At 51.8% G+C, this 27846-nt stretch overlaps 1 protein-coding gene across 1 annotated transcript; it reads left to right on the top strand.

The window, feature by feature from the left end:
* The first annotated feature begins 342 nt into the window (after nucleotides 1-342).
* CACNA1F (calcium voltage-gated channel subunit alpha1 F) lies at nucleotides 343-27504 on the top strand. Its single transcript, XM_040265322.1, has 48 exons — nucleotides 343-367; nucleotides 1845-2094; nucleotides 2472-2577; nucleotides 3015-3154; nucleotides 3407-3549; nucleotides 3654-3806; nucleotides 5004-5200; nucleotides 5313-5416; nucleotides 5945-6135; nucleotides 6383-6466; nucleotides 6576-6669; nucleotides 6835-6861; nucleotides 7010-7170; nucleotides 8293-8518; nucleotides 9503-9710; nucleotides 9808-9928; nucleotides 10045-10126; nucleotides 11435-11477; nucleotides 11662-11731; nucleotides 12633-12780; nucleotides 13002-13131; nucleotides 13601-13660; nucleotides 13876-13982; nucleotides 14065-14152; nucleotides 14745-14852; nucleotides 14945-14997; nucleotides 16697-16843; nucleotides 17624-17825; nucleotides 17916-18074; nucleotides 19008-19118; nucleotides 19564-19647; nucleotides 20458-20478; nucleotides 20688-20816; nucleotides 21141-21206; nucleotides 21464-21555; nucleotides 22211-22370; nucleotides 22601-22728; nucleotides 23013-23109; nucleotides 23297-23399; nucleotides 23663-23764; nucleotides 23946-24076; nucleotides 24308-24439; nucleotides 24917-25086; nucleotides 25790-25897; nucleotides 26009-26136; nucleotides 26242-26354; nucleotides 26737-26934; nucleotides 27213-27504. The coding sequence occupies exons 1-48, from the start codon at nucleotides 343-345 to the stop codon at nucleotides 27441-27443; spliced, it is 5931 nt and encodes a 1976-aa protein (XP_040121256.1). The 3' UTR covers nucleotides 27444-27504.
* Nucleotides 27505-27846: the final 342 nt, after the last annotated feature.

The raw sequence follows: 27846 nt of genomic DNA, 5'->3' as shown, positions 1-27846 counted from the left end.
AATTTTTTCCCATGGAGATCTTGCACATATGTTATCTTATGTCTATTCCTGCATACTTCAAATTTCAGATACTTTTGAAAAACAATTATCATTTTTCTTATTTTAGTTTCTGCCTCTGGTGCTGGTATATATTTTGTAAAATAAATATACATATATGTATATATATTTTTTTAATCAGTGCCTTTTCTGTTGCCAGGCTCTGGCCCACAAGTGTCCCATCTTCACCCCTCCTCACCCTCCTATCCGACCCTGTTATGGCCCCGCCCTGTGACCTTAATCCCTCCAAAGCTGGCGGAAGAGACAGGGGCTGTGTGCAGATGGCTCTTCAGTCTCGAAAGGAGGATGTCGGCATCTGAAGGCGGGAAAGGTGAGAGCAACCTTCCACCCCTACAGACCCTTGGAGCAAGCCTGGGCTCTGCTCTATCCTCTGCCCCTCTGACCCACCCACTGCCCCCCAGGATCCTTCCCCTGGAGAGCCTTTTGGGGACTGGAATCATATTACCCTGTTCCCATCCCAGACAGCCCCAACACAGCCCACAGCCTTAGATCCCAATTTGAAACCCAGCCCCAATCCTGGCCCTGATCTCTATCCTAGCACCCACCCCAACTTCAACTCCAGTGTCAGCCCCAAGCTTAATCCTAACACAAACTTTACCAACCAGAGGGCAATCCACTGTTAGAGTCCAAATCCCAACATAGATACAGACCTTACCATGAGCTCTAAAGTCACCTAAACTCAACCCCAACCCCTGGATATCAGCACTGTTGGTGAATGGGTCTCTGACTTTCCAGAAAGAGCACAGACCCATTTTTAAGGATCAGAGAGAAAGACAGAATGCATACTTGATGGTGGTAATAAGTCGTGAAGGTTTAGAGTCAGAGACTCCCTTGGTTTAACTCCCAATTCAGCTGCTTCTTCAAATAACCTCTCTTTTTGCATCAATTTCTCCACCTGAAAAATGGGAATAATACTATGTGTCAGACATTCTTCTGAATGCTGAACTCATTTAATCCTCACAACAACCCTATGTTGTAGGTACTCTTATTGTCATCTCATTATACAAATAAGAAAATTGAGGCTCAGAGAGATTACATAATTTGCTCAAGGCCACAGAAAGCTACCAAGTGGTAGAATCAGGATTTAAATTCAAATAGCTTTTTTCCTCCAAAGCTGATGGTATCTTAACCAGGCCAACCCACTGCCCCTTAGAGGCTGAAATAAGGCCGTGGGAATTGGGAATGAATTTAGCTGAAAACCCCAATGTAAAACTCAGATCCCACCTGAACTCAAACTCAAGTTTAACGCTAACCTTGATCCTGATTCAAATCCCAACTCATTCAACTATCTAGGCCTAACCCTAAATCATATTTTAAGCACACTTTACTCCCACCTGAATTTAAACCCAACCCAAAATCTACCACTCAAGTTTAACCCTAAATTTGCTTCCAGCTATAAATTCAGTCCTATCCCATGCAAATTTAAGCTCCCCACCCCCTGCAAATCTAACACAAACTCTGCTTCAGTTAGAAATATAATCTCACCCTCACTCACCTATAAACTTGCACTTTACCCTCAGTCAATTCTAATACCAACTCATCCCCCAATCCTTAACTCAGGTACCCTCAGTTCAGTTCAGTTCAGTTCAGTCGCTCAGTCGTGTCCGACTCTTTGCGACCCCATGAATCGCAGCACGCCAGGCCTCCCTGTCCACCACCAACTCCCAGGTACCCTCAACTCCCCCTAATTTTACATGCTTTTCTCTCCTTCCCTCAGATAGAAGAATAGGATCAGGCAGGAGGCAACCAATACCTTGTCCTCACCCTGACTTGGTTTCTTCACACAGACACCACCCCAGAGCCCAGTCCAGCCAATGGGACAGGCCCTGGGCCCGAATGGGGGCTGTGCCCTGGGCCCCCAGCATCAGATGGTGAAATCAGTGGGGCATCGGGCCTAGAGACCCCTAAGCGAAAGACTCAGCACAGTAAGCACAAGACAGTGGCAGTAGCCAGTGCCCAGCGGTCACCCCGGGCACTCTTCTGCCTCACCCTGGCAAACCCCCTGCGGCGGTCCTGCATCAGCATTGTGGAATGGAAGCATCCTTGAAGGCCAGGGGCAGGGCTCAGGGGTGAAGGTCATCAGAGTACCGAGAGTCAAGGATCAAGCCAGGGCTGGAATGAAAGAGGGCTGAGATCACCAGGGATCAAGGGTTAAGACTGAATTCAAGGGAGAGTTGAGAAAGGTGAAGGTCTAGAGGAGGGAGTGGTGTCAAGAGTCAAAGACCAAATCTCAGCCAGACTTGAGGATGCTAAGGTTTCCCGGGGGGTCAGAGACAAGGCCTTGGTCAGAGCAGGGGCCGGGAATGTCAAGGTTGGTCATCTTAGGGTCGAGTCAGCACTGGGTGGGGAGGGCCCCAAGGGAATGTCATATTCTGAGGCCACTCTGCCTGGGTCCTTAACTGTGTCCACCTGAGGCCCTTCGACATCCTCATCTTGCTGACCATCTTTGCCAATTGCGTGGCCCTGGGAGTCTACATCCCCTTCCCAGAGGACGACTCCAACACTGCCAACCACAACCTGGTGAGGCTTGCCCTCCCTGCCTCCAGCTAGATACAGCTCCAGTAGAGCCACACTTCAAGCCTTCCAGCCAGGCCCCGCCCCTGCTGACCCAGATGACCCTCTCCTGCCCAGCCCCACCCTCCGTCCTGCTTTGCTGGCCTCCCCCTGAAGTGAAAGTTGCTCAGTTGTGTTGGACTCTTTGCAATCCCATGGACTGTAGCCCGCCAGGCTCCTCTGTCCATGTAATTCTCCATGCCAGAACACTGGAGTGGGTAGCTGTTCCCTTCTCCAGGGGTTCCTCCCAACCCAGGGATCGAACTCAGGTCTCCCACATTGCAGGAGGATTCTTTATCCTCTGAGCCACGAGGGAAGACCCGCCTCCCCCTACCCCCTATCAAACAAACCCCACTCCCAAATAACTTCCCAATCTCCCGCCTTGCCCCTGGCTCTGCCCCCAGGAGCAGGTGGAATACGTATTTTTGGTGATTTTCACTGTGGAGACGGTGCTCAAGATCGTGGCCTACGGGCTGGTGCTTCACCCCAGCGCCTACATCCGCAACGGTTGGAACCTGCTCGACTTCATCATTGTCGTGGTCGGGTGCGCATCTGCAGGGACACACCCCACCCTAGTTCAACTTCCCACCACAGACCTGTTAAATTCGGGGCTCAGGGAAGTGACTGCTTCAGACTGCCCCCATTTGGCAGCCAGAATCAGGAATATTAACGTATTTTAAACCTATTTGCATTTCCAGTTACAGGGATTTGTACTTCTCAGAGGAGAAGGAAAAGAAGGGAAGGGGGGATCCCAAGGCCTGACCCCATACTTCCTTTTCCCATGCTCCCCCATCAGGCTGTTCAGCGTGCTGCTGGAGCAGGGTCCTGGACGCCCAGGGGACACCCCGCATATGGGAGGGAAGCCAGGGGGCTTCGATGTGAAGGCATTGCGGGCATTTCGGGTGCTGCGGCCACTGAGGCTGGTGTCTGGGGTCCCAAGTGAGTGGCACATCCCCCAGGCTTGAAGGTGATGGACGAGAGTGGGAGGGGTGGGGGGCTGAGCTGACCCCGCCCCTACTTTGACCACCCCTCGCTCCCTACAGGCCTGCACATAGTGCTCAATTCCATCATGAAGGCTCTGGTGCCACTGTTGCATATCGCACTTCTTGTGCTCTTTGTCATCATCATTTACGCCATCATCGGACTGGAGCTGTTCCTCGGACGCATGCACAAAACATGCTACTTCCTGGGATCTGGTCAGCAAGCCCACCTGTCCCGGGACAGGACATGCCCCCTCCATTGGCTCCTAAGCCCCTCCCTGTTCTCAAGGAGACACACTCAAATACACGAGATTCTGCTCCCCGGTTCAGGCTCTGCCACCAGATCAACAAGCCCTACCCCATATATTCGGGCTTCCCAGTGGTGCTAGTGGTAAAGAACCCACCTGCCAATGCAGGACACATAAGAGACGGGTTCAGTCCCTGGGTTGGGAAGATCCCCTGGAGGGGGAAATGGCAATGCACTCCAGTATTCTTGCCTGGAGAACCCCATGGACAGAGGGGCCTGGCGGGCTACAGTCCATGAAGCCACTTAGCACACACACACAGCACACCCCATGTATTCAAGACTCTACCCTTAATCTCAGACCTTTCTGTGACCCCATGGACTATAGCCCACCAGGCTCCTCTATCCTTGGGATTTCCCAGGCAAGAATACTGGAATGGGTTTCCATTTCCTTCTCCAGTGGATCTTCCAAACCAGGGATCCAACCGGTGTTTACCGCATCTCCTGCATTAGCGTTCTTTACCAGTGAGCCACCAGAGAAGTGAAGACTCCTAGGCAGGCCTTTTTTATCCAGACCCAAACCCAAGGCTTGCCCCCACCCTTCTTTCAAATGACCCTCTGAAATTCACAAGACTCTGTTCCTAGGCTCATGGCTCACTGTTAACTCATAAGATTCTGCCTCAAAATTTACAGTCCCACTCCCCAGATCTCTGTGGTTGGGCTTCACAGCTTCCCAGCGGTTCAGAGTCCTGACCCAGCAGTCAGAGGCTAAGGGTTGTCTATTTTTTAAATTTCGTATATTTATTTATGGCTGTATTGGGTCTTTATTGCAGTGTGAGGGCTTCTCTTGTTGTGGCTCAAAGGCTCTAGAGTGTGGACTTCAGTAGTTGTAGTTCATGGGCTCAGTAGTTGTGGTTCTCAGTCTCTAGAGCACAGGCTCAATAGTTGCTCTGAAGTATTTGGGATCTTTCTGGACCAGGGATCAAACCCTGGTCTCCTGCATTGGCAGGCATATTCTTTATCACTGAGCCACCAGGGAAGCCCTACGGGTTGTCTGATTTAGAAAAATCTAGAACCCTGAGGCAAACTTCCCAGGTAGGCGGGCTTCCAAGGTGCCCATGACTGTGGCTGGGCACACTTCGGATTCCAGAGCTCCAGTGTTCCCACAGACATAGAGGCGGAGGAGGACCCGTCACCGTGTGCGTCCTCAGGATCAGGGCGTGCTTGCACGCTGAACCAGACGGAGTGCCGTGGGCGCTGGGCAGGGCCCAACGGAGGCATCACCAACTTCGACAACTTTTTCTTCGCCATGCTGACAGTCTTCCAGTGCATCACCATGGAAGGCTGGACCGACGTCCTCTACTGGGTGAGGTGGAATGACAGACACTCAGTGCAGAAGCTGAACCTGCCTTTCCTCCCTGAGCTCAGGCAGGAGGGTCTGCATACACTGAGAGATGCATGTCCTCCCCCCTCCCTAGATGCAGGATGCCATGGGGTATGAGCTGCCCTGGGTGTATTTCGTGAGTCTCGTCATCTTTGGATCCTTCTTCGTCCTCAACCTTGTACTTGGTGTCCTGAGTGGGTAAGGAGCCTAGACACTTACCCAACCCCTCAGCCCCTGTCCCTTTTCGTTGTTCCTAGCAAACTTCTAGGCATCCTTCAAAACCCATCTAAAATACCCCTTCATTCATTCAGTCAACACTGAGCATCTACTGAGTGTGAGGCACTCTTTTAGGAATGGAACAAAAGACAAAAGTCTCTGCCTTATTGGATATTACATACATACATACACACACATGTGTTTTGTCTCATATGAAATATGTACTATGGAAAGAAAGGAATGGGGAGATATTGTAATTACAAACAAGGACAAGCAGGGACGGGCCTCCCTGAGAAGGTGTTATCTGAGTAAAAATGGGAAAGATACTGAGCCATGGGAATATCTGAGGAAAGAGTGTTCCAAGCAAAGGGAAGAACCAGTGCAAAGTCTCCAAAGCTAAAACGTTCCTAGCATATTCAAAGAACAGCAAGGAGGTCAGTGTGGCTGGGATAGTGATGGCAAGGGGGCCAGGGTGGTTCCTCTGTCTAGCCCTCTATTCTCCTTCCTCAGGGAGTTCTCCAAAGAGAGGGAGAAGGCAAAAGCACGAGGGGATTTCCAGAAGCTTCGGGAGAAGCAGCAGCTGGAGGAGGACCTCCGGGGCTACCTGGACTGGATCACACAGGCGGAGGAGCTAGACGTGGAGGACCCCTCAGCTGCTGGCAACTTTGGTTCCGTGGCTGAAGAGGGCCTGGGCGGCCACCGTAGGCAATCTCAACCCAGCCCACTCCCTGCCTCACGCATCCCTCAGATGTGGGCTGCCCTCCGATCTAGCCCCAGCCTTCAGCAACTCTAGGCCCAGCCTCTGGTTATGGTCTATGACACAGAACCCAGACTCAGATACCCTTCCCAGGCTGTACCTAGAAAAAAGACTCCAAATAACACCCCTCACCCCAGAGCCCTAACCTCACTCCAGACCCTGTTCCCCAAATGCCCTCCCTGTGCTTACAGGGCCACAACTGGCAGAGCTGACCAATAGGAGACGAGGACGTCTGCGCTGGTTCAGTCACTCCACCCACTCCACCAGCAGCCATGGTGAGGATCCAACCAGGTTGAGGAGGGAGTGGGATGAGTAGGCAGAGGGGAAGGCCAAGAGCAGAACCCTGGCATCTTCATGTGCTGACTTCTCCCACCCTGCCCACAGCCAGCCTCCCAGCCAGTGACACCGGTTCAATGGCAGAGACCCAAGGAGACGAGGAAGAGGAAGAGGGCACTCTAGCCAGCTGTACACGCTGCCTGTGAGGCCCCCAGCCCTTGACCCCTGACCCAGCCCAGAACCCGGAACAGATCCTGGCCCCAGTCCTGACTTCAGCCTCCAATTTCCTAGCCCTGACCTCCAACCCCTGCTGCTGAGTGCCCCTCAGCCCCCAATGATGCCCACCTCCCATCTTCCCCTTTTCCAGAAATAAGATCATGAAAACCAGACTTTGGTGAGTTGGGAAAGCTGTGTGACTCCCAGACCCTGTGACTTTGTGAACCCCACCTCCAAGCCCCCCATGACCAACAGGCTCCCCCACCTGAGCCCCCAGGACAGGTTCAGGTAAGTGATCTCTGTCAGTGGGCTCCCTGTCCCCACAGCCGCCGTCTCCGCCGAGCCAACCGGGGCCTTCGGGCGTGCTGCCGGAGGGCTGTGAAGTCCAATGCCTGCTACTGGGCCGTGTTACTGCTCGTCTTCCTCAACACTCTGACAATCGCCTCAGAGCACCACGGGCAGCCCTTCTGGCTCACCCAGATCCAGGGTGCACCCTCCCAGCCTGCCAGCCTTCTCCCCAGCCCCTAATTCCTTCCACCCCAGAAGCTCAGATGCAAGATCTCTTGGGTGCCCCAGATCCCCAGATACGGCCCTCCCACCCAAGTAAATGCAGAAAGCCTGTCTTGTCCTACCTTGCAGCTTACACTTATGTAGTGCTTGCTGTGTATGTCAGGCTCTGTTCTCGGCGGTTTACATGCACTCACTCAATTTCTCTTCACTGCAACTTTATCTGAATTAAGTACTAAGGCACAGAGGCCTAGCACCAAGGTCCGGAAGAGTTAAATGACTAACCCCAGGACTCAGCTACTGAGTGGCAAACCCAGGCAGCCTGGCTCTAGAGTTCAGGCTCTTAACACCCCACTGTCTGGACAAGTTAAACTCTCTGTGCCTCAATTTCCCCATCTACAAAATGGAGATAGTGATAGTATCCACTTCATGAGATGCTAAAAGCAAAAATGAAAGTGTTAGTTGCTCAGTTCTGTCTGATTCTTTGAGACCCCATGAACTGTAGCTTGCCAGGCTCCTCTGTCCATGGAATTCTCCAGACAAGAATACTGGAGTGGGTAGCCATTCCCCATCTTCCCGACCCAAGGATTGAGCCCACATCTTGTGCATTGCAGACAGAGTCTTTACCATCTGAGCCACCAGGGATGGCGGGGAGGATTAAACGAGTTAAAGTGAAAAATGCTTAGAAAGTTGCCTGACCCACATGGAGTTAATACTGTATAAGTGTTATTAATAGCCCTTACTATTATTCATTTTAATCTCAGCCCCAACCTGAATACTGAGCAAACTTCTAACCCCAACCCTCAAACCGGCCCCAGTCCCAGCTAAATGCTAGGCTCTAAGTCTACCCATGAATCAGTTTTTCTGTATTCACAGAGGCTAACCCAGGCCCACACCCCAGCTCTGCCCTTGCCCCAGCTCCAAAACTCTCAAAACTTCATGCATCCTGACCTACAAACTCACCCTATCCTCAATCCTAACCACATCACCAGCTTGTGCCTGGTCCAATACCAGCTGCCCCAGATCGCTCCATGGCCCCTACCTCCCCACATGTCACCACAAAACCTGGCTAGCCCACTCACCCCTGCCCTTCTCTCCACAGAGTATGCCAACAAAGTGTTGCTCTGTCTATTCACGGTGGAGATGCTTCTCAAGTTGTATGGTCTGGGGCCCTCTGTCTACGTGTCTTCCTTCTTCAACCGCTTTGACTGCTTCGTGGTCTGTGGGGGCATCCTGGAGACTACCCTGGTGGAGGTGGGTGCCATGCAGCCCCTGGGCATCTCGGTACTCCGCTGTGTGCGCCTCCTCAGGATCTTTAAGGTCACCAGGTATGTGGGGGGTGAGGGGTGGAGGGGGGTGTGTTTGTATGTGGCGAAGGGTGAAGACTGAGACCCCAAACACAGCTGCAACAGCCACCACCCAGGCTCCAATGATGACTATATTTGCATCACCATTCATTTATCAAATATCCATTGAGTGCCTACTGTATACAAGGTGTCCTTCCAGGCCCTAGGGAAACACCAGGAATCAAAGCAGACAATAGCTCCTGCCTTCCTAGAGATTAAAGTCAGTTGGGGAGGGTGTCTACTCCACTTCCCTCCCCTTCCTCAGCCTCAACTTCAGCTAGAATATGATTCTCAACCCCATCTCTAAATTCAACCCTGTACTCATCACCAACCCAAACCCCATCCCTCACCCTCAACCATAACACTATCTCTAACTCCAACCACCAGCCACTCATCATACACAAGGTCATTTACGGCCCCAATATCCAAGCCCAAGCCTAGTCCCACCTCCAACCTCATTTCTAACTTCCAGATACATCCCCATCACTAACCACAACCCCCACATCCCAAACTCATAACCATTAGCCTATCTCCAACTGCAAACTCGTCCCCAATCCCAGCCCTAATCTCATCCCCATCCATCCGCTCCTCTATCCCAACCCTCAACCACAACCTTATCCCCAATTCAGTCAACTACAACACCAAATATTCCCTAAGCCCATCCCCAGCTATCATCCCTTACCCCAACCCCAGTCCCAGGCCCAACCTGAAACCCAATTCTAGCTTCACCAACTTCCATATACCCACCACACTAATCTCATCTTCCCTAACGCCACCCTAACCTCAAATAACCCCTTCCCCTTCCTTCTTATTCTCACCTCACTCTAACTCCAAAATCACATCCAACACTGACATCAAAGTTCACCTTAACCCAGTCCGTCCCAGTACATCCCAAGATGAAGCCCTGCCTTGGCTCCTGACTCACCATTGGACATGTCAACCCTTCCCCCTCCATCTCTGCTGCAGGCACTGGGCATCTCTGAGCAATTTAGTGGCGTCTCTGCTCAATTCAATGAAATCCATTGCATCCTTGCTGCTTCTCCTCTTCCTCTTTATCATCATCTTCTCCCTGCTTGGCATGCAGCTGTTTGGGGGCAAGTTCAACTTTGACCAGACCCACACCAAGCGAAGCACCTTTGACACCTTTCCCCAGGCCCTCCTCACTGTCTTTCAGGTGGGACCTGGAGATCATGGGATGGGTGGGCAAGTGGGGAGGGACCCAAGGTTGGGAAGAGGGTCCCAAGGACTTCATGGTGACTTCCCACCCCTAGATACTGACGGGTGAGGACTGGAATGTGGTCATGTATGATGGTATCATGGCCTATGGCGGCCCCTTCTTCCCAGGGATGCTGGTGTGCGTGTATTTCATCATCCTCTTCATCTGCGGCAATTGTATCCTCAGAGCCTTGGGAGGCTGGATTATGGCAGGGTTGGGGGAGGATAATGAGGACCTGGGCACTCTGTAGGCAGTCTGCTTCTCCATCCTCTCTAGCCTGAGCTCACCCCAGACATCCTATTGAATGTGTTTCTTGCCATCGCTGTGGACAACCTGGCCAGTGGAGATGCAGGCACTGACAAAGATAAGGGCAGGTGAGGTCTGAGTCTGCCTCCAAGACACTCTTGCCCTGGAATCCCTGACTGGGACCCTCATACACACATCCTACACCACCAAAGATGCCTTGGTCTCCCTGGAAATCTCTATCTGCAGATCCAACCTGCCAGTCCTCATTCATTGGGCATGCATTTACTGAGCACCTACTTTTAACCCAGTAGCTCAGAGCTTCCCTGGTGGCTCAGATGGTAAAGAATCTTCCTGCAATGCAGAAGACTCATTGTTACCCAGTTCAATCCCTGGGTAAGGAAGGTCCCCTGGAGAAGGGAATGGGGAGGAATACCTACTCCGGTATTCTTGCCCGGGGAAATCCCATAGATAGAGGAGCCTGGCAGGCTATAGTCTATGGGGTCCCAAAGAGTCAGACACAACTGAGCGACTAATACATACGTGCACACTTTTTGCCAGGCCCTGTTCTATATGCTAAGGAGACAGCAGTGGTCAAAGTAAACAGAGTTCTTGCTTTCATGGAGCCGACATTCTAGCTGGGAAAGGCAAGCAAAACACAAACAAATGAATATATAATAATATAATTTAATTAAATATATGTTTACAATATGTAATGAAGGAAAAGAAAGCAGAATAAGAGAATAGAGAGATATGATGCTTGCTGTTTTGGTTAGAGTAATCAAGGAAGGTGACTATTGAACAGAGGCCTGAAAGAAGTAGGGGAGTGAGCCATGCCAATATCTGGAGTAAGAGTGTTCAAGGCAAGGGGACAGCAAGTGCAGAGGTCTTGAGGTGATAATATTCTTAGCACATTTTAAAAACACCATGGAGTGGTTTCCCTGATGATCCAGGGATTAGACCCCATGTTTCCACCGCAGAGGGGCAGGGGGCACGAATTCAGTCCTTAGTCAGAGAACTAAGATGTGACATGCTGCTGGGAGTGGAAAAAAAAAATACCATGGAGACACCATGGATGCCATGGAGTGGCATGAACAAGGAGGAGAGTGATAGGGCATGAGCTCAAATAGGGGGAAATAGAGAAGCCAGATCAAGGGTATCCTGGGCCATGGTGAGGACTTTCGGTTTTGCTCTGAGTAAGGGAGGAGCTATGGGAGGGGTGTGAGCAGAGGAGGAATGTCCCAGACTTAGAACTTAATAGGATCTCTTCTGCTGCTGTGAGAATAGACCAAGGAGATGAAAAAGGAAGCAGGGAGGTTCTATGGGACCTAAGAAAGGTCTGTTCTGACTACAGTGACCCCCTCCTCCACCAGCCTTGCCTATCTGCTTCAACCTTTAACAGTCACCACCCACCCCACCCCCCATATTTCTTTGCCCAGGGAGAAGATCACTGAGGAAACTCCACAGGAGATTGGAGCACTGGTGAGTTAAAAGCCTGGGCACTGTCTACACCTCCCACTACCACCAGTATCTGTCTGTGTGCGTGTCTTTAACCCCCATCCTCTGCCTATTCATTCCTTCTTTATTGCATCCCTCCTGTGCCTCCCCCGTGTCCATCCTCTGGTGAATCCCCCATCATCGATGACCCCCATCTTCCTGTCCCCAGGTGCCTGGTGGGGAGAATGAGGAAGAGGAATCTGCAAAAAATGAAGGAGCAGGCAAGTGGGCAGGGTCAGGTGGAAGAGGCGTGGGACCTTGGGGAAACCACCCAGGCAGACCTTGTGACCCCTGAGACCCTGTTCTCTGGGGAGCAGCCTTCTCTGAGATGGTCTTGAAAATAATGGACTTGGTGTATGGCCAGGAAGTTTCAAGACACTGAGATTAAAGATGTACTTAGTCGCTCAGTCGTGTCCAGCTCTTTGCGACCCCATGCTCCTTGCAGCCCGCCAAGCTCCTCTTTCCATGAAGATTCTCCAGGCAAGAATACTGGAGTGGGTTGCCATGCCCTCCTCCAGGGGATCTTCCCAACCCAGGGATCAAATCCAGGTCTCCCATATTGCAGACAGATTCTTTACTGACTGAACCATCAGGGAAGCCCAAGAAGAGAAACCAATATTTTGCTTTATTGCAGAACTTCTCAGAGCCTTTATTATAAAATAGTGTGTAAATGCCTGAAGAGGGGCTTCCCCAGTGGTTCCAATGTTAGAGGATCTAACTGCAGTGCAGGAGACCTAGGTTCAATCCCTGGGTACAGAAGATCTCCTGAAGAAGGGAATGGCAACCTGCACCCGTATTCTTGCCTGGGAAATCCCATGGGCAGAAGAGCCTGGTGGGCTACAGTCCTGAAGATGGTGATGTTCACTCAGCACACATTTACTGAGCCCCTACTGTGTCCCAGAGCTTCCCTTGTGGCTCAGCTGGTAAAGAATCTGCCTGCAATGTGGGAGACCTGGGTTCGATCCTGTGTTCTAAGTGCTGAGGACACAGAAGTAAACAAAATGAACTGAAACCCCTTCTCTGAGGAGCTGCCATTCTAGCAGGGAGATGAGAATTTTACCATGGGAAAGCACTCTTCTAGGTGCTCTACATACATCTTCTCAATTCATTCTCTCTCTTTTGATCTTCTTCTGGTGCCAGGCATGGAGGAAGAGGAGGAGGAGGAGGAAGAGGAGGAAGAGGAAGGGGGGGCCGGGCATGTGGAACTCCTGCAGGAAGTTGTACCCAAGGAGAAGGTGGTACCCATCCCTGAGGGCAGCGCTTTCTTCTGCCTCAGCCAAACCAACCCGTGAGTGCTTCAAATGTGCAGGTGGTGGGGGCTGGTGGGGGGAAAAGGAGGGGAGGGAAACAGGAGGGCCTGGGGTAAGGAGAGAGGGAGGACCAGGGAGCAGCCAAGGCTCAGGTGGGGTGCACAGCCTGATGCAACAGGGCCCAGGCTGTCTCCCTTGGGCTCCCTTAGTCACTTCTGTGGTCCTGGGTTCTGACCACGGCCATTTCTCCACTCCCCAGGCTGAGGAAGGCCTGCCACACCCTCATCCACCATCACATCTTCACCAATCTCATCCTGGTGTTTATCATCCTCAGCAGCGTGTCCCTGGCCGCTGAGGATCCCATCCGAGCCCACTCCTTCCGCAACCACGTGAGCCTTGGGCTGGGGGCTCAAGGGGACACTCCCAGGGCTGTCCGGGTGCAGACAGGGACAAGACCCCATAGTTAGGCAGAGAGAGACGAGAAATAATGGTAGGTGCGGCAGTACTAGCCTTTATTATGTGTGCAACACCCTTGGGGAAGCGCCGGGGAGGTGATCAGTATTTGGAAGAGGAGGAAGCTGTACTCAGAGGCTGAGCAGACCAAGGGCGCCCATGAAGCTGGGTAGAAGGAGAGGAGGCTAGGTCCGAAGCCTTGTCTTTCTGATGGCCAAGGTTTTTGCCTTGTAGAGAAGTCTTTGATGGTGATAAGAGAGGGGAAGGAGAGGGAGGGAAGGAAGGAAAAGAGAGTGAGGAAGAGAGGGAAGGAAGGAAGAGGAACAGCAAAACCTACAGAGAGGGACACACAGCTAGGAGCCCCCCCAGCCATGACTTGGTGCCCCCATCTTTCTCGCCCCCCAGATTCTGGGGTACTTCGATTATGCCTTCACCTCCATTTTCACTGTGGAGATCCTACTAAAGGTATGAATGGGCCCCTGAAGTTCGTGGGGTCACAAAGAGTCAGCGAACATGACTCAGCAACTGAACAACAGTTGATATGCCCCCATCGTGCCCCCAGTTGCCCCAACCTACTCCCCACCCACCCTTGTAGCCCACCACTCCTGTTTCCGTCCCCAACTGTCCTCCCTATCTCCAGATCTGTGCTCTCACTAGCCTTATATCCCCCTACTCCCAAGATGACAGTGTTTGGGGCTTTCCTGCACCGTGGCTCCTTCTGCCGTAGCTGGTTCAATCTGCTGGATCTGCTAGTGGTCAGCGTGTCCCTCATCTCCTTTGGTATCCAGTGAGTGACACCTTGCCCACTCCGTCCCTCCAAGAGCCAAGGCCAGGCCCCAGCCATGGTCTGAGGACTGCCCTCTCCTCAGCTCCAGCGCCATCTCAGTGGTGAAGATTCTGCGTGTGCTCCGCGTACTGCGGCCCCTTCGAGCCATCAACAGGGCCAAAGGCCTCAAGGTATCCACATCCCACCCAAATTCATGGGACCCAGCCTCTGCCCCACCCCTGAGGCCAAAGATCATGGTCAGAGTGGCCATTTGCAGTGATGCCTGACCCTCATAGATCAGTCGGTAAAGAATCTGCCTTCAATTCAGGAGACTCAGGTTCAATTCCTGGGTGGGGAAGATATCCTGGAGAAGGAAATGGCAACCCACTCCAGTATTCTTGTCTGGAGAATCCCATGGACAGAGGAGCCTGGCAGGCTACAGTCCATGGGGTCACAAGAGCCAGACACGACTTAGCGACTACAACCACAACCTGACCACATAGCCTGGACCTGATATTGTAACCACCCAGCCCTGAACACTGGGCACAGTTACAAGTAACTGTCCATTCCTTACCAAAGGCCACATTTCTATGACCCAAGTTTCTGATGTGTGGACTCATACCCATCTGGCAAACACTAATTTCCAGTTGGTGCCCACATGTCCTTCACCCAAGACCGCATGTTCTCAACCCAAATCCCTGAGCCCCACACATACCAAGAGTTTGTGCCCCCTGGCTGTCATGGCCTGTGGTGTCCATGAGCCATATTTGTGGGTGCCTTCAGCACGTGGTGCAATGTGTGTTCGTGGCCATCCGGACCATCGGAAATATCATGATCGTGACCACGCTCCTGCAGTTCATGTTCGCCTGCATTGGTGTGCAGCTCTTCAAGGTGAGAGGAAACACTGGAAAGGCTCAGATGTGAGTCAAGGTGGAAAGGGGGGGATGAAGGGTGGATCTGTTTGACAAATATCATCCCTGCAGGGGAAATTCTACAGTTGCACTGATGAGGCCAAACACACACCCCAAGAATGCAAGTAAGTGCCCAAATCCTGCCCTCCATGCAGCCCAGGACTCCTCCCAGAGTCCAAAGAGGTCCCTGGATCTCACCCAGGCCTCTGAAACCCCTAGACCTTCCTCCAAAGAACGGTAGAGACCCCCAGAGTTTTAAAAATATTTATTTGACTGGGCTTCCGGATAGCTCAGTGGATAAAGAAGCCACATGCCAATGCAGGAGACAGAGGAGATGCTGGTTTGTTTCCTGGGTTGGGAAGATCCCCTGGAGGAAGGCATGGCAACCCACTCCAGTATTCTTGCCTGGAGAATCCCATGGACAGAGGAGCCTGGCGGGCTACAGTCCAAAGGGTCACAAGAGTTGGACATGACTGAGTGACTACACACATACACACACACATATTTATTTGGCTAAGCAGCACACAGATCTTTGTTGCATCACGCAGGATCTTCTGCTGCAGCTGCAGTGCACGGAACTCTCTTGTTATGGCACATAGGCTCAATAGTTATAGCCCGTTGGCTCCAGACCACATGGGCTTAGTTGCTCTGTGGCATGTGGGATCTTAGTTCCCCAACCAGAAATCAAATCCACATCCCCTGCATTACAAAGCAGATTCTTAACCATTGGACCACAAGGTAAGTGCCACCCCCAGATTCTATAAAGGCCCCCAAGACCCCAGAATTCCTCAAGGCCCTGATACACCCTGAGAATTCTAAGAATTGAAAAGGCTCTCAGAACTCACTAATCCTTAAGATACCCCCAGTAATTGCCCCAAACCCCTCTTCACATTCCCCACAGTTACCTCCACTCCACTCCAACCCCCCCGGCAATTCCCAAACACCCACCACCACCACCACCAAGTCCCCAGCTTCCACCTTGAGACTCCTATAGAGGGTAGTTGATGTTTAGCTACTAAGCCATGTCTGACTCTTTTGCAGCACCATGACACTAGCCTGTCAGGCTCCTCTGTCCATGGGGTTTCCCAGGCAAGAATACTGGAGTGGGCCCCCCTACTTCAGGGGATCTTCCCAATCCAGGGATCAAATCTGCATCTCCTACGTCTCCTGCATTGCAGGCAAATTCTTCACCACTAGGGCACCTGGGAAGCCTGTAGAGGGTAGTAGTTAACTGAAATTAGACATTCCTGCTTCAAATTCATCTCATGAGACTTGAGTATGTTTCTTAACCTCAATGAATCCCATTTTCCTTAACTGAAAAATGAGGATCAAAAGAGTATGGATTTCACAAGGTTGTTGTGAAGAGTAAATGAGTTACTACATGGAGAGTGTACTACAATGTAAAAGTAGTACATGTAAAGCCTAGCACAAAGCCTGGCATATACTTAGTGCTGATAAATGTTGGCTATTATCAGTATTGCTTTTTCCTGGATGACAATGATGATGATAATAATGGTGATGATAGCTAACGTATATGGTCCCAACAATGCACCAGACACTGTTCTCACTGATTGACAAAATTAATCCTTGTAACAAGCCAAGAAATATGTTCTGTCATTATCCTTATTCATAAATGGGGAAAACTGAAGCACAGAGGGGCTAACTGCCCAAGGTCACCCAGTCAGTAAATGGAAGTTCAGGATTTGAACCCAGGCTATTCACCCCCACCACTATGCCCTGCTGCCTCCATGCTGGAGACACCAGTCACCTTTCCATAGCTCCCCACCCCTCCTCACACATCCAGCATGTCTGCAACATCCACAGGGGCTCCTTCCTGGTCTACCCCGATGGAGATGTGTCAAGGCCTCTGGTCCGGGAGCGGCTCTGGGTCAACAGCGATTTCAACTTTGACAATGTCCTTTCAGCCATGATGGCCCTGTTCACTGTCTCCACCTTCGAAGGCTGGCCTGCGTGAGGGACAGGGCCCTAGGGATGGGCAGGGGACTGGGCGAGAGTCACTAGTGCACTGGCTTGGGATATTCTGGGGATGAGTGGAAGGGTATCTTGAGATGTGATGAAGGTCTCTGGAGAATGGATAGAGTTTTCTGGGGACTGGTGGGTGTATCAGATGACTAAGTGGGGATCTTCTAGAAGTTGGTTGAGGGTGCTTTGGGGACCTGGGTGAGGGGGCTTCTAGGAATTGAGTAGACATCTCTGAGGCACTAAGTGGAAGTCTAGAGAGGACTGGAAATGATTTAGAGGGTACCTGGGTAGGGGTCTGGGGGACTGGGTGGAGGTCTTGGAGGAGATGGAGCTGGAGATTCAGTGGTTTCCAGATACCTGCACAAGTCTTCAGGGGTATTAATCAAAGATGTTTGGGGGGGAAATGGAACAAAGAACTCAAGCTGATGGGACAGAGGACTTAGAGATCTTTGGGGGCTTGTGGGGGAGTTCTGGGGAGCTGCATAGGGACCCCAAGATGACTGGAAGAGAATTGGGCATCTGTGGGAACTTAAGGGATTTGAGGGTCTCAGAGAGCCTGATTGGGGAATTTTCTGGAGGGTTGGATGGGGATCTCTGGGTCTCTGGAGGGCTGGGCTTTGGGAGTCTTTGATGACCTGATGTGGAGGTCTCAGGTGATTAGGTTGGGGGGGGGATATTTGAGAAGGACATTCTAGGGTATCTAAGGTGTCTATGGGTAGGTTGGAGGAGTCTGGGATATCCCCCCACTTGCCCCCACTGGCTCCCCAGGCTGCTATACAAGGCCATTGATGCAAACGCAGAGGACAAGGGCCCCATCTACAATTACCACGTGGAGATCTCAGTGTTCTTCATTGTCTACATCATCATCATTGCATTCTTCATGATGAACATCTTTGTGGGCTTTGTCATCATCACCTTCCGAGCCCAGGGCGAGCAGGAATACCAAGACTGTGAGCTGGATAAGAACCAGGTGACCTCTGACCCCTGATTCACCAACTCCCCTCCCCAACTCCTTGCCTTGGGACACCATCGCTCACTCATGCTTTGCACCCATATGCAGCGCCAGTGTGTAGAATATGCCCTCAAGGCCCAACCACTCCGTCGCTATATTCCCAAGAACCCACATCAGTATCGTGTGTGGGCCACTGTGAACTCTGCTGCCTTCGAGTATCTCATGTTCCTGCTCATCCTGCTCAACACAGTTGCTCTAGCCATGCAGGTCTGAACTCCCCACCCTGACCCCCACCAGACACCTGACCCTATTCTGTCCACACAAATCCTTGAGAACCATCAGAAATGCTTTAGTCTGCAAGTAACAAAACCCCAACTGAGAGAAACTTAAGCTTTGAAGATATGTGTCACATTTTTTCAAATTACAGACCTATTCACCCTAATTTCAGGAATGTGAGAATGTGAAAAAATATGGCAGATGGCAAATATAAGTTGCCATTGACTGTGAAATGCACCCAAATTTCAGAGATTCTAAAATGTGAAAAGATGTATATCCTGGAATCAATAAAATGTGAGTTATCTCACATAGCAAGCAGAGGTAGGCTCTTTGCTTATTGCCCACCAGGGACCCAGGCTCTTTCTGTTCCACTATTCTTAGCAAGTTGGTTTTCAGTCTCATGATTGTTGCTTCATGGTCACAAAATGGCTGCCATAGCTCCAGGCATCAAAACCACATTCAAAGCAGGAAAAAAGAAGGAAGGTTGCAGTAAGGGACTTTCCTTATTTGACCCTTTTGTTGTTTAGTCTCTGAGTCGTGTTCAATTCTTTGTGACCCCATGGACTGTAGCCTGCCAGGCTCCTCTGTCCATGAGATTTTTCCAGACAAGAATACTGGAGTGGGTTGCCATTTCCTTCTTTGATCCTTTTATTGGAAATCAAAAATATTTTTCACAGAAGCTGTCCAAGCAGCAGCAAGCTTATGTTTCAGTCTCATTAGTCAGAACTAGCTGCAAGGAAAGCTAAGAAATCAAGAGCTGGGCTTTCCAATATCCATAATGGGAAGTGGACAGTGTGAGAGTTTTGGCCAACTCATCGTGCTGCCACATCCCCAGACTCACCTCAGTCCAAGCCAGAGAATATTTGACTGTTACGGGGGTTTTCTGCCTCATGCTATATCCCCACATCTGATTTTCTCCTGCAGCACTATGAACAGACTGCTCCCTTCAACTATGCCATGGACATCCTCAACATGGTCTTCACTGGCCTCTTCACTGTCGAGATGGTGCTCAAAATCATTGCCTTCAAACCCAAGGTACCCCCCTCCGAGACCTAATCCATTCCTAAGGGTGGAGCTCATTGCATACCTCTCAGGGGTACTTCCCTCATAGCTCAGTCGGTAAAGAATCTGCCTGCAATGCAGCAGACCTGGGTTTGATTCCTGGGTTGGGAAGATCCCCTGGAGAAGGAAATGGCAATCCACTCCAGTATTCTTGCCTGGAAAATCCCATGGACAGAGGAGCCTGGTGGACTACAGTCCCTGGGGTCACAAGAGTTGGACACAACTTAGCAACTAAACCACCACCACCAGGGGGCAGCAACTAGTGAGTCATGAGATTAAGGAGGAAGAGGGATCTAGATGCAGCCCGATCATGGTCCAACCCAGGCCCTGCCTCCCCGCTGTCCCCAACCACCACGAGCCCCATACCCTAGCTTTCTAGCTCTGAGAAGACAGCACACTGCTTTCCTCTTGTCTACAGCATTACTTTACTGATGCCTGGAACACATTTGATGCTCTTATTGTGGTGGGCAGCGTAGTGGACATTGCCGTCACTGAAGTCAACGTGAGGACTGGCCTCTGTACTAACCCACTCTACTACCAACCTTCTCTCACCTCAATCCCAGGGCTTTCTCTCATGGGGAGGTGGTTCCCACTCACATCCTACTCACTCCCAGAGACTCAGAACTCCTTCCTCTAGCACTATCTCTCTGAGTCTGTGTTGGGTTCAGCCAAAGCCCTCTTCTCCCAGCCCTCCCCCGTCCCATTTATTTGCAAGTTATGCCCTGCCTCCAGCAGCTCCTAAAATGACTCCCTTGTTTTTACCATTATTTTCTTCACTGCCTCTACATCCCCCTCCATTGGCCCCATCATCTCCACCAACTCCTGCTTTGACTGCATCATCTCTTCTGATTCCTTTATTGGCTCCATTTCCTCCACCAATACCATCGTCTCTGACACTGGGTCTTTCACGGCTCTGTCATCACCACTGATTGCACCATTGGCTCCATCATCATCTTCATTGGGTACTGCGTGGTCCTCCGTTGACAATGCTGCTGGGTCCATATCGCCATCACTGGCTTCTCCCTTGGATCTTCCATCGGATCTCTCATGTCCATGAAACCACTGGCTCCACCATTTCCTCCACTGGCTGCAATATCTCTCCTCCATCATCTTCTGTACCTTCTCCTTTCCCTTTCACCCTTATTACCAACTTTTCCTTCAACCATCCTGATCCATCACTTCATAACCTTCCTCATCATCCCTGGATAATAACTCTGCCATCCTCTATCCCTCATATCTGCTCCATCATTTCTCCTCTTGTTCACTGGCCCTGTGATCTCATCACCTCTGTTTTGGTAATATCTCCATCCAGAATGGTGGCCACTTGGGCGAGGTAAACCCCCACCTCACAGCAGGGACTCTATACCTTTCTCTTCACCTACCATCCTTTCCTTTCTGCCTGAAAGTCCTTAGAAATGTTCCCTAACCACTCTGGGGCCTGGGTTCTGAGGGATTTGATGGCTTCGGGAGGTCAAAGTACGAGACTGGGAGGTGGCTGAAGCAAATGTGAACTGAGCATACTCACTACACACTCAATCCCAGAGCTCTGAGGACAGTTCCCGCATTTCGATCACCTTCTTTCGCCTCTTCCGAGTCATGCGATTGGTCAAGCTTCTTAGTAAGGGTGAGGGGATTCGCACATTACTTTGGACATTCATCAAGTCTTTTCAGGTAACTCCCCCACTCCTTTGTCCACTCCTCATCCCTACCTCACACCTCTCAGCTTGTCCTTTTACCATTCCCAGAACTACCCTTTCCAGCATGTCATACCCATCAGCAGCTTACTATTTCCAGTTTTCTGTCTTCTGTGGGCTTCCAATTCCCAACGTGTCTTGGCCTCACACACCTTACTCTATTGTACTTAATACTGTGTTGTAGGCACCTTGGGGATGGACCACATCTCTCATATGTCCCAGGCTTGAGGGAGCAGCGCATTCTGGGGCTTACAGTTCTCTGCCTGGACCTGAGTACCTATCATCCTCTCTCCCCACCTAGGCCTTACCCTATGTGGCTCTTCTCATTGCAATGATATTCTTCATTTATGCAGTCATTGGGATGCAGGTACGTGGAAACACTAGGGAGCATCCCTCGGGCACTCTTCTGTTGACAGGGGTTAGACAGGAATGAGCCCAAAGTGGGGGTATAAAGACAGACAAGCCGCATAACCCTGAGTCAGTCCACACATCTGCGTAATGGGGTCAGCAGTGCCTGTTTGTCAGCATGGTGAGGATCCTTCAGGTATTAGGTGTTGTGAAATGGGTGGGATCCTGTAAAGAGCACAGAGTCACCCCTCTGACACAGCCCTTGTGTGCCCACAGATGTTCGGCAAGGTGGCTCTTCAGGATGGCACACAGATCAACCGAAACAACAACTTCCAGACCTTTCCACAGGCTGTACTGCTTTTGTTCAGGTGACACAAACACCCTTTCCCTGCTGCTTTGATCTCCAGCATGCTTTTGGGGGGGGGGAGTGGCACATGGCCTCTCTGGGCCCCAGACTGCCTGAGTTATGGAAATAACAGGGCAGCATGGGACTCCACGGGGTGTCCCTGGTGGCTCAGATGGTAAAGAATCTGCCTGCAATGCAGAAGACCCAGATTCGATCCCTGGGTTGGGAAGATCTCCTGCAGAAGGAAATGGCTACCCGCTCCAGTATTCTTGCCTGGAGAATCCCATGGACAGAGGAGCCTGGCAGGCTACAGTCCATGGGGTCGCAAAGAGTCAGACATGACTGAGAGACTAACACTAGTGCTGGTGCTGTGACACTCCATATTCCTGAAGACCTTTTCTGGTTGTGTTCTAAAGAATCTTTTAGAATAGTCCAGCCTCAGCCATCCTTTTTCTGGCTGCAAGACGTATACCTTTCATAGACCTTGCATCTATAAAATGAAAACATGACTGTCATCAACATGGCCACACCAGCTTTTAAAATATTGAAATGCTATCTTTACCAGCTGTTGCACCTGGCAAGAAATAGGTCATCTCCTCACCCCTCTGGCCCCTACAGCCCCTTGTCATGATGTCACAGCCTCCCCTCCAAGATGGCATCCCTGTGTGACCCCCCAGGTGTGCTACTGGTGAGGCATGGCAGGAGATAATGCTTGCCAGCCTTCCCGGAAGCCGGTGTGACCCTGAGTCTGACTTTGGCCCTGGTGAGGAGTTTAGCTGTGGTAGCAATTTTGCCATCGCCTATTTTATCAGCTTCTTCATGCTCTGTGCATTCCTGGTAAGGACCATTTCCCCACCACTATTACCACTGTCTCAGGGGCTGGCTCTGAGGAAGTCCGGGGATGAGGTGGGGAGCCCAGATCTTCAGAGCAGATGAAAGGGCTGGCCTGACAAGAGCAAACCAAGGACTCCTGAGTCAGTGACCATATAAGCTTACCTCAGCCTCCCACCAAACCCACATACCCTGCTCTGCCCTTCACCTAACTTCTCCTACTCACTGGCCCACAGATCATAAATCTCTTTGTGGCTGTGATCATGGACAACTTTGATTATCTAACCAGAGATTGGTCCATCCTGGGCCCCCATCACCTCGATGAATTCAAGCGGATTTGGTCTGAATATGACCCTGGGGCCAAGTATGCCCCCTAACCCCATACCTGGGACCCCAGAGGACGGTGTACTGCCCCCCACAGTCCTCCAACCCCAGAACCACCCACCTGTGCTCCCCATTACCCAGGCAGTAGATGCTCCAAGGTTCCCACTGCTGCTGTCCTCGGCCTTTTCCCCTCCCAATTCTTCCCTGGCAGGCTATGGGGTGTTGGTGCCGGGAGGGAGTGATGAGCTGGTAGGACCTTGAGTAAGGACTAGAGGGGTTATCTCCAACCCAGTAGTGCCTCCTATCCACCCCTACCTTGCCCAGAGGCCGCATCAAGCACCTGGATGTGGTTGCCCTGCTGAGACGCATTCAGCCCCCCCTGGGATTCGGGAAGCTGTGCCCGCACCGAGTGGCCTGCAAGGTCTGTGCACCTGCCCACCACTGCCTCGGAGAGGACTGTCCACCATATGACTGGGGTGGCCAGGGACCCTGTCTTGGGTGGGGAAGGGGTGTTTGGTGGCATCCTCAAAGGCTTCTGCCCTTGGGCATCACATGCCTGCATCCCTGGCATTTGCCCAAAGTGGCTTCCATATCCCTGCTGTGCACAGAGACTTGTGGCGATGAACATGCCCCTCAACTCAGATGGGACAGTGACATTCAACGCCACACTCTTTGCCCTGGTCCGGACATCCCTGAAGATCAAGACAGAAGGTGTGTGGGGAAGAGGGGGAGGGGCAGGAGGGAGAGGGTTCCTGGGGAAGGTGCCAGGAGCAAACTAATTGGAGAATGGGCCCCACTCCTAGCTCTGAACCTCAAAATAGGTGAGTTTGTCTTCTCCAAGTCTGTTTTCCCACCTGTCCAACCGGAGCAGTGTGTGGCTGCAGTAGAAGCTTGTGACGCCCCCTCCAACAGTGAGGGAGTAGCTGTGAAGTGTTCTTCCCATTGGCTTATGCCCATATCCTCTCCCGATGCAGGGAACCTGGAGCAAGCCAATCAGGAGCTGCGGATTGTCATCAAAAAGATCTGGAAGCGGATGAAGCAGAAGCTGCTAGATGAGGTCATCCCGCCAGCTGACGGTGAGCTGGCTCCACCCCAATTTCTTAAGCCCGCCTCTGAATGTCGAGGATTTGCTCACTACCACCAAACCATCCCTGGCTACAGATGGAGGGGTGCAGGGGAAGAGTCCAAGCCTTGGTGGGAGAAGCGGGGAGAGCAGAGGACTTCTGTGTGACCTTGCTTCTTCTCCCTTGCTCCCAGAGGAAGAAGTTACCGTGGGCAAATTCTACGCCACATTTCTGATCCAGGACTATTTCCGCAAATTCCGGCGGAGGAAAGAAAAGGGGCTACTAGGCACCGAGGCCCCCCCAAGCACCTCTTCTGCCCTTCAGGTCTTGGGAGCAGGGGCTGAGCTGGGTGGGGATATGTGGAAGCATTGTAGCTGAGGCTGACTGCCTTCTTGATCTCATGGAAGCCATGTCACAGATGAAGAAAGTGAGGCCCCAGGACCCACAGAGGGTCAGGGGTGGCTGTGGGGCTCCTTTCCCACGCCACACTCGTACCCAAGGGCAGGGAAGTTTAGACCCTGAGCTGCCCGCTTCCCTATTTTTCTACCCCCACAGGCTGGCCTGAGGAGCCTGCAAGACTTGGGTCCAGAGATGCGGCAGGCCCTCACTTGTGACACAGAGGAAGAGGAAGGGGAAGAGGGGCAGGAGGGAGAAGAGGAGGAACACGAGGACCTGGAAACGTACACAGTAAGGACAATAAGCTTTCACTCCCCTAGACACTCTTGATCGTAAAATATTGGGCTGGCCAAAAAGTTCGTTTGGGTTTTTCAGTACCCTGTTATGGAAAAACCTGAACGAACTTTTTGGCCAACTGCATCATCGACTCCATGGACATGAGTTTGAGTAAACTCTGGGAGTTGGTGATGGACAGGGAAGCCTGGTGTGCTGCAATCCATGGGGTCGCAAAGAGTCGGACACGACTGAGCGACTAAACTGAACTGAACTCCCTCAACCCTTTGAGTGACTTCCATACTGCCTCTGGGAGGACGCCCCCCAGAGGAGACACCCTACAGTAGACAAACGTTTATTTGGTACCTACCACCCACTGTTGGGCTGGGGACAAGACCCAGCTTCAGCCCCCGAGGCAGTTGCTGGATACACACTGTTTGACCAAGTGGCTTGGTTATAACCTGGATGCACTCCTCAATCCTGTGATTTCCATAGGCCCTAATGGGCTCCCAGCCCACATCTCGCCGGAGCTCCGTGATTTCTGTGTCTCTGCCTGTTGGAGACAAACCTCCAGATTCACTTTCCCCTGGACCCAGTGATGATGATGGGCGGGCTCCCAACTCCAGACAGTCCAATGTTCCCCAATCTGGGTCCCATGCCCACAGGTATGGCCAAAGTTCTGCAGGAGGCTTGTGAGGGAAGACAGGGACTAGGCGCTATATGGGGACTTCAGGGCGCAGAGGTGGTTAGTATAAGAGGGCCTTCAAATGGAAATGTGGGGAGAAATGGAGGGGCTTCAAGGGCTCTGGTGGGAACAGAGGGTAATAAGAGATTCATATGAGAGAGGCAATACAGAGGTTTAATATACAAAAACACATGATGTGGAGCAAAATGGGTTTAAGTTCAAATCCTGGCTCTGCCATTTGCTAAGTGACCTTGAGCTAGTCACTTAGTTTCTGTGGTCCTCAATTTCCTCACCTGTGAATGAGGAGTGACGGTAGCACTTACCTCATGGGAATGATGGATGAAATGAGGTCACACCTAGCTTTTACAGCCTCCCTCTCACCACCTCCCCAACACACCCCCAGTTCTTGTGTTGAAGCTCTCTCTTCAACAGGCCAAAGAGAGAGCCTGCTTTGATTTTTTGGAAACTTCGGGTGCTTCCAATGAGACAGACAACTGTTAAAGAAAGCCTGTGTTTGCCTTAAAATGATGACATGTTAACTATGTTTTGTGAATTTTCTCAGTTAGGGAAAAATTAAAAGTCCAGTGTTTCTGTAGAAGGTAGGGCATGGAATGAGAGGGAATCAGGGGCTCAGGACCACATTGAGAGGATCTGGTCTGCCTAACTTGCCTCACTTTCCCCAGGAGAAGCTCTGGGGTTCTCATTTTCACCATTCCAGAAGAAGGAAGTTCCCAGTCCAAGGCAACCAAAGGGCCAGAGAAGCAGGATGAGCAAGAGGAAGTCCTGAGCCAGCACTCTGGCCACGACACGTAGGATGAGCCCATGAGCCCATGTGTGGGAGGAATGGTAACCCACTGCACATGCCCAGGCCTGAGCTCACCCCAGCCATTCCTCATGAACAGGCTCTCCTACCTAGATGAACAGGCCGGGACTCCCCCACGCCCCATCCTTTTGCCATCTCACAGACCCCAGAGATACGTGGATGGCCACCAAGCACCACGCCGCCGTCTGTTGCCCCCAACACCTGCAGGTGAGAGTGGACATGGGCCTGGGCCCCCCTCCCTGGGCCATCAGGGCAGAGGGCTGGGGAGGCACTGACATTCCTCTTTGCCCATGGTGCCCCCTACACCCCCAGGTCGGAAGCCACCCTTCACCATCCAGTGTCTGCGGCGCCAGGGCAGCTGTGAAGATTTACCCATCCCAGGCACCTATCATCGTGGACGCAACTCAGGGCCCAGTAGGGCACAGGTGAGGTGGGGGAGGGAGGCTGAGGTCTGGAGGGGTGGGAGCAGCTGAGGCTGAATTTATCAAATACACTACATGTTAGGTTCTTCTGAAGAAGGGGGCACATGTGAATTCATACAATCCTCACTGTGCCTATAAGGTGGGTACTATTAGCCTCAGTTTACAGATGAAGAGACTGAGGCCCAGAGAGGCTTACCCAAGATCACACAGCTAGTAGGTGGCAAACCCAGGCCTTCTGTGCTCTTAAATAAACTCAAGTCTGGTTTATACCCTTTAAGTTTGACTCCAGTTGTGATTTGGGATAAGAGGTAGGCACGGGAGTGATTCCTAGATCCTCATACCCCATCCATCCATCACTGTGCCCCTGATGTTTATTCTGGTCCAGGGTTCCTGGGCAACCCCTCCTCAACGGGGCCGACTCCTATATGCCCCACTGCTATTGGTGGAGGAGGGTGCAGCAGGGGAGGGATACCTCGGCAAATCCAGCAGTCCACTGCGCACCTTCACCTGTCTGCATGTGCCTGGAACCCACTCAGACCCAAGCCATGGCAAAAGGGGCAGTGCTGACAGCCTGGTGGAGGCTGTGAGTCCAGAAGGGGACGGGGCAGGAGGGACGGGAGAGAAGGGGAGGAGGTGGGAGCTTGGGAAGGAGGGGAAAGGGGTCCCCAGTCTCTGTGTTGTGCATGTAGCTCTCTCTTTGCTCTGCAACTTCTGCTCAGCAAGATGTGTGCCCCACTGTCCCCCACAGACATCCCCGTGTGCTTCATGGGTTCATCACTAACTCTCAGCAGCCCTTCTGTGCATACTGCTTTGTTTCCATGCTGCACCCACTGTCAACACAGATCCCATCTGTGCCTCCAGGTGCTCATCTCTGAGGGCCTGGGCCTCTTTGCTCGAGACCCACGCTTCGTGGCCCTGGCCAAGCAGGAGATTGCAGATGCATGTCGCCTGACCCTGGACGAGATGGACAGTGCTGCCAGTGACCTGCTGGCACAGGGGACCAGCTCACTGTATAGTGACGAAGAGTCCATCCTCTCCCGTTTTGATGAGGAGGACCTAGGAGATGAGATGGCCTGCGTCCATGCCCTCTGAAGTCCTACCCCTCCCCCACTGCTCAATAAACTTCCTTCCCTCCCTTCCTCAGAAAGAGACAGCTGTGGACCATACTCCTGGATTTTGGTGTCTTTGCACTGGAGGCCTGGGGCTGCCCAGCGGCTCCCATCTATCCATCCCCTGTATCAGGCCTGAGCCACTGCCCACACATGGGTATTTCCAGAAACCAGGACAGCCAGGCCTGATTATTCAGCGTCAGGGAAGGAGGGAGGAGGAGGAGGAAGAGACAGCAGCCAAAAAAAGCTGGAGACAAAGTGGAGGTGCTGGGGGAGGGAGGGTACTAGACAGATGGAGGGAAGTGGAGAGAGAGAGAGGATATGTGGGGGTTTGGATGAGGGGTGGGGGAAAGTCAGAGATTCCACAAGGGGTCAGGCAGATCAGA

The sequence above is a fragment of the Oryx dammah genome, unplaced genomic scaffold (genome assembly GCF_014754425.2).
Source record: "Oryx dammah isolate SB20612 unplaced genomic scaffold, SCBI_Odam_1.1 HiC_scaffold_23, whole genome shotgun sequence".
NCBI classification, from domain to species: Eukaryota; Metazoa; Chordata; class Mammalia; order Artiodactyla; family Bovidae; genus Oryx; species Oryx dammah.
The sequence above is the reverse complement of the archived record's forward strand: the minus strand, read 5'-3'. Positions and strand labels throughout refer to the sequence as shown.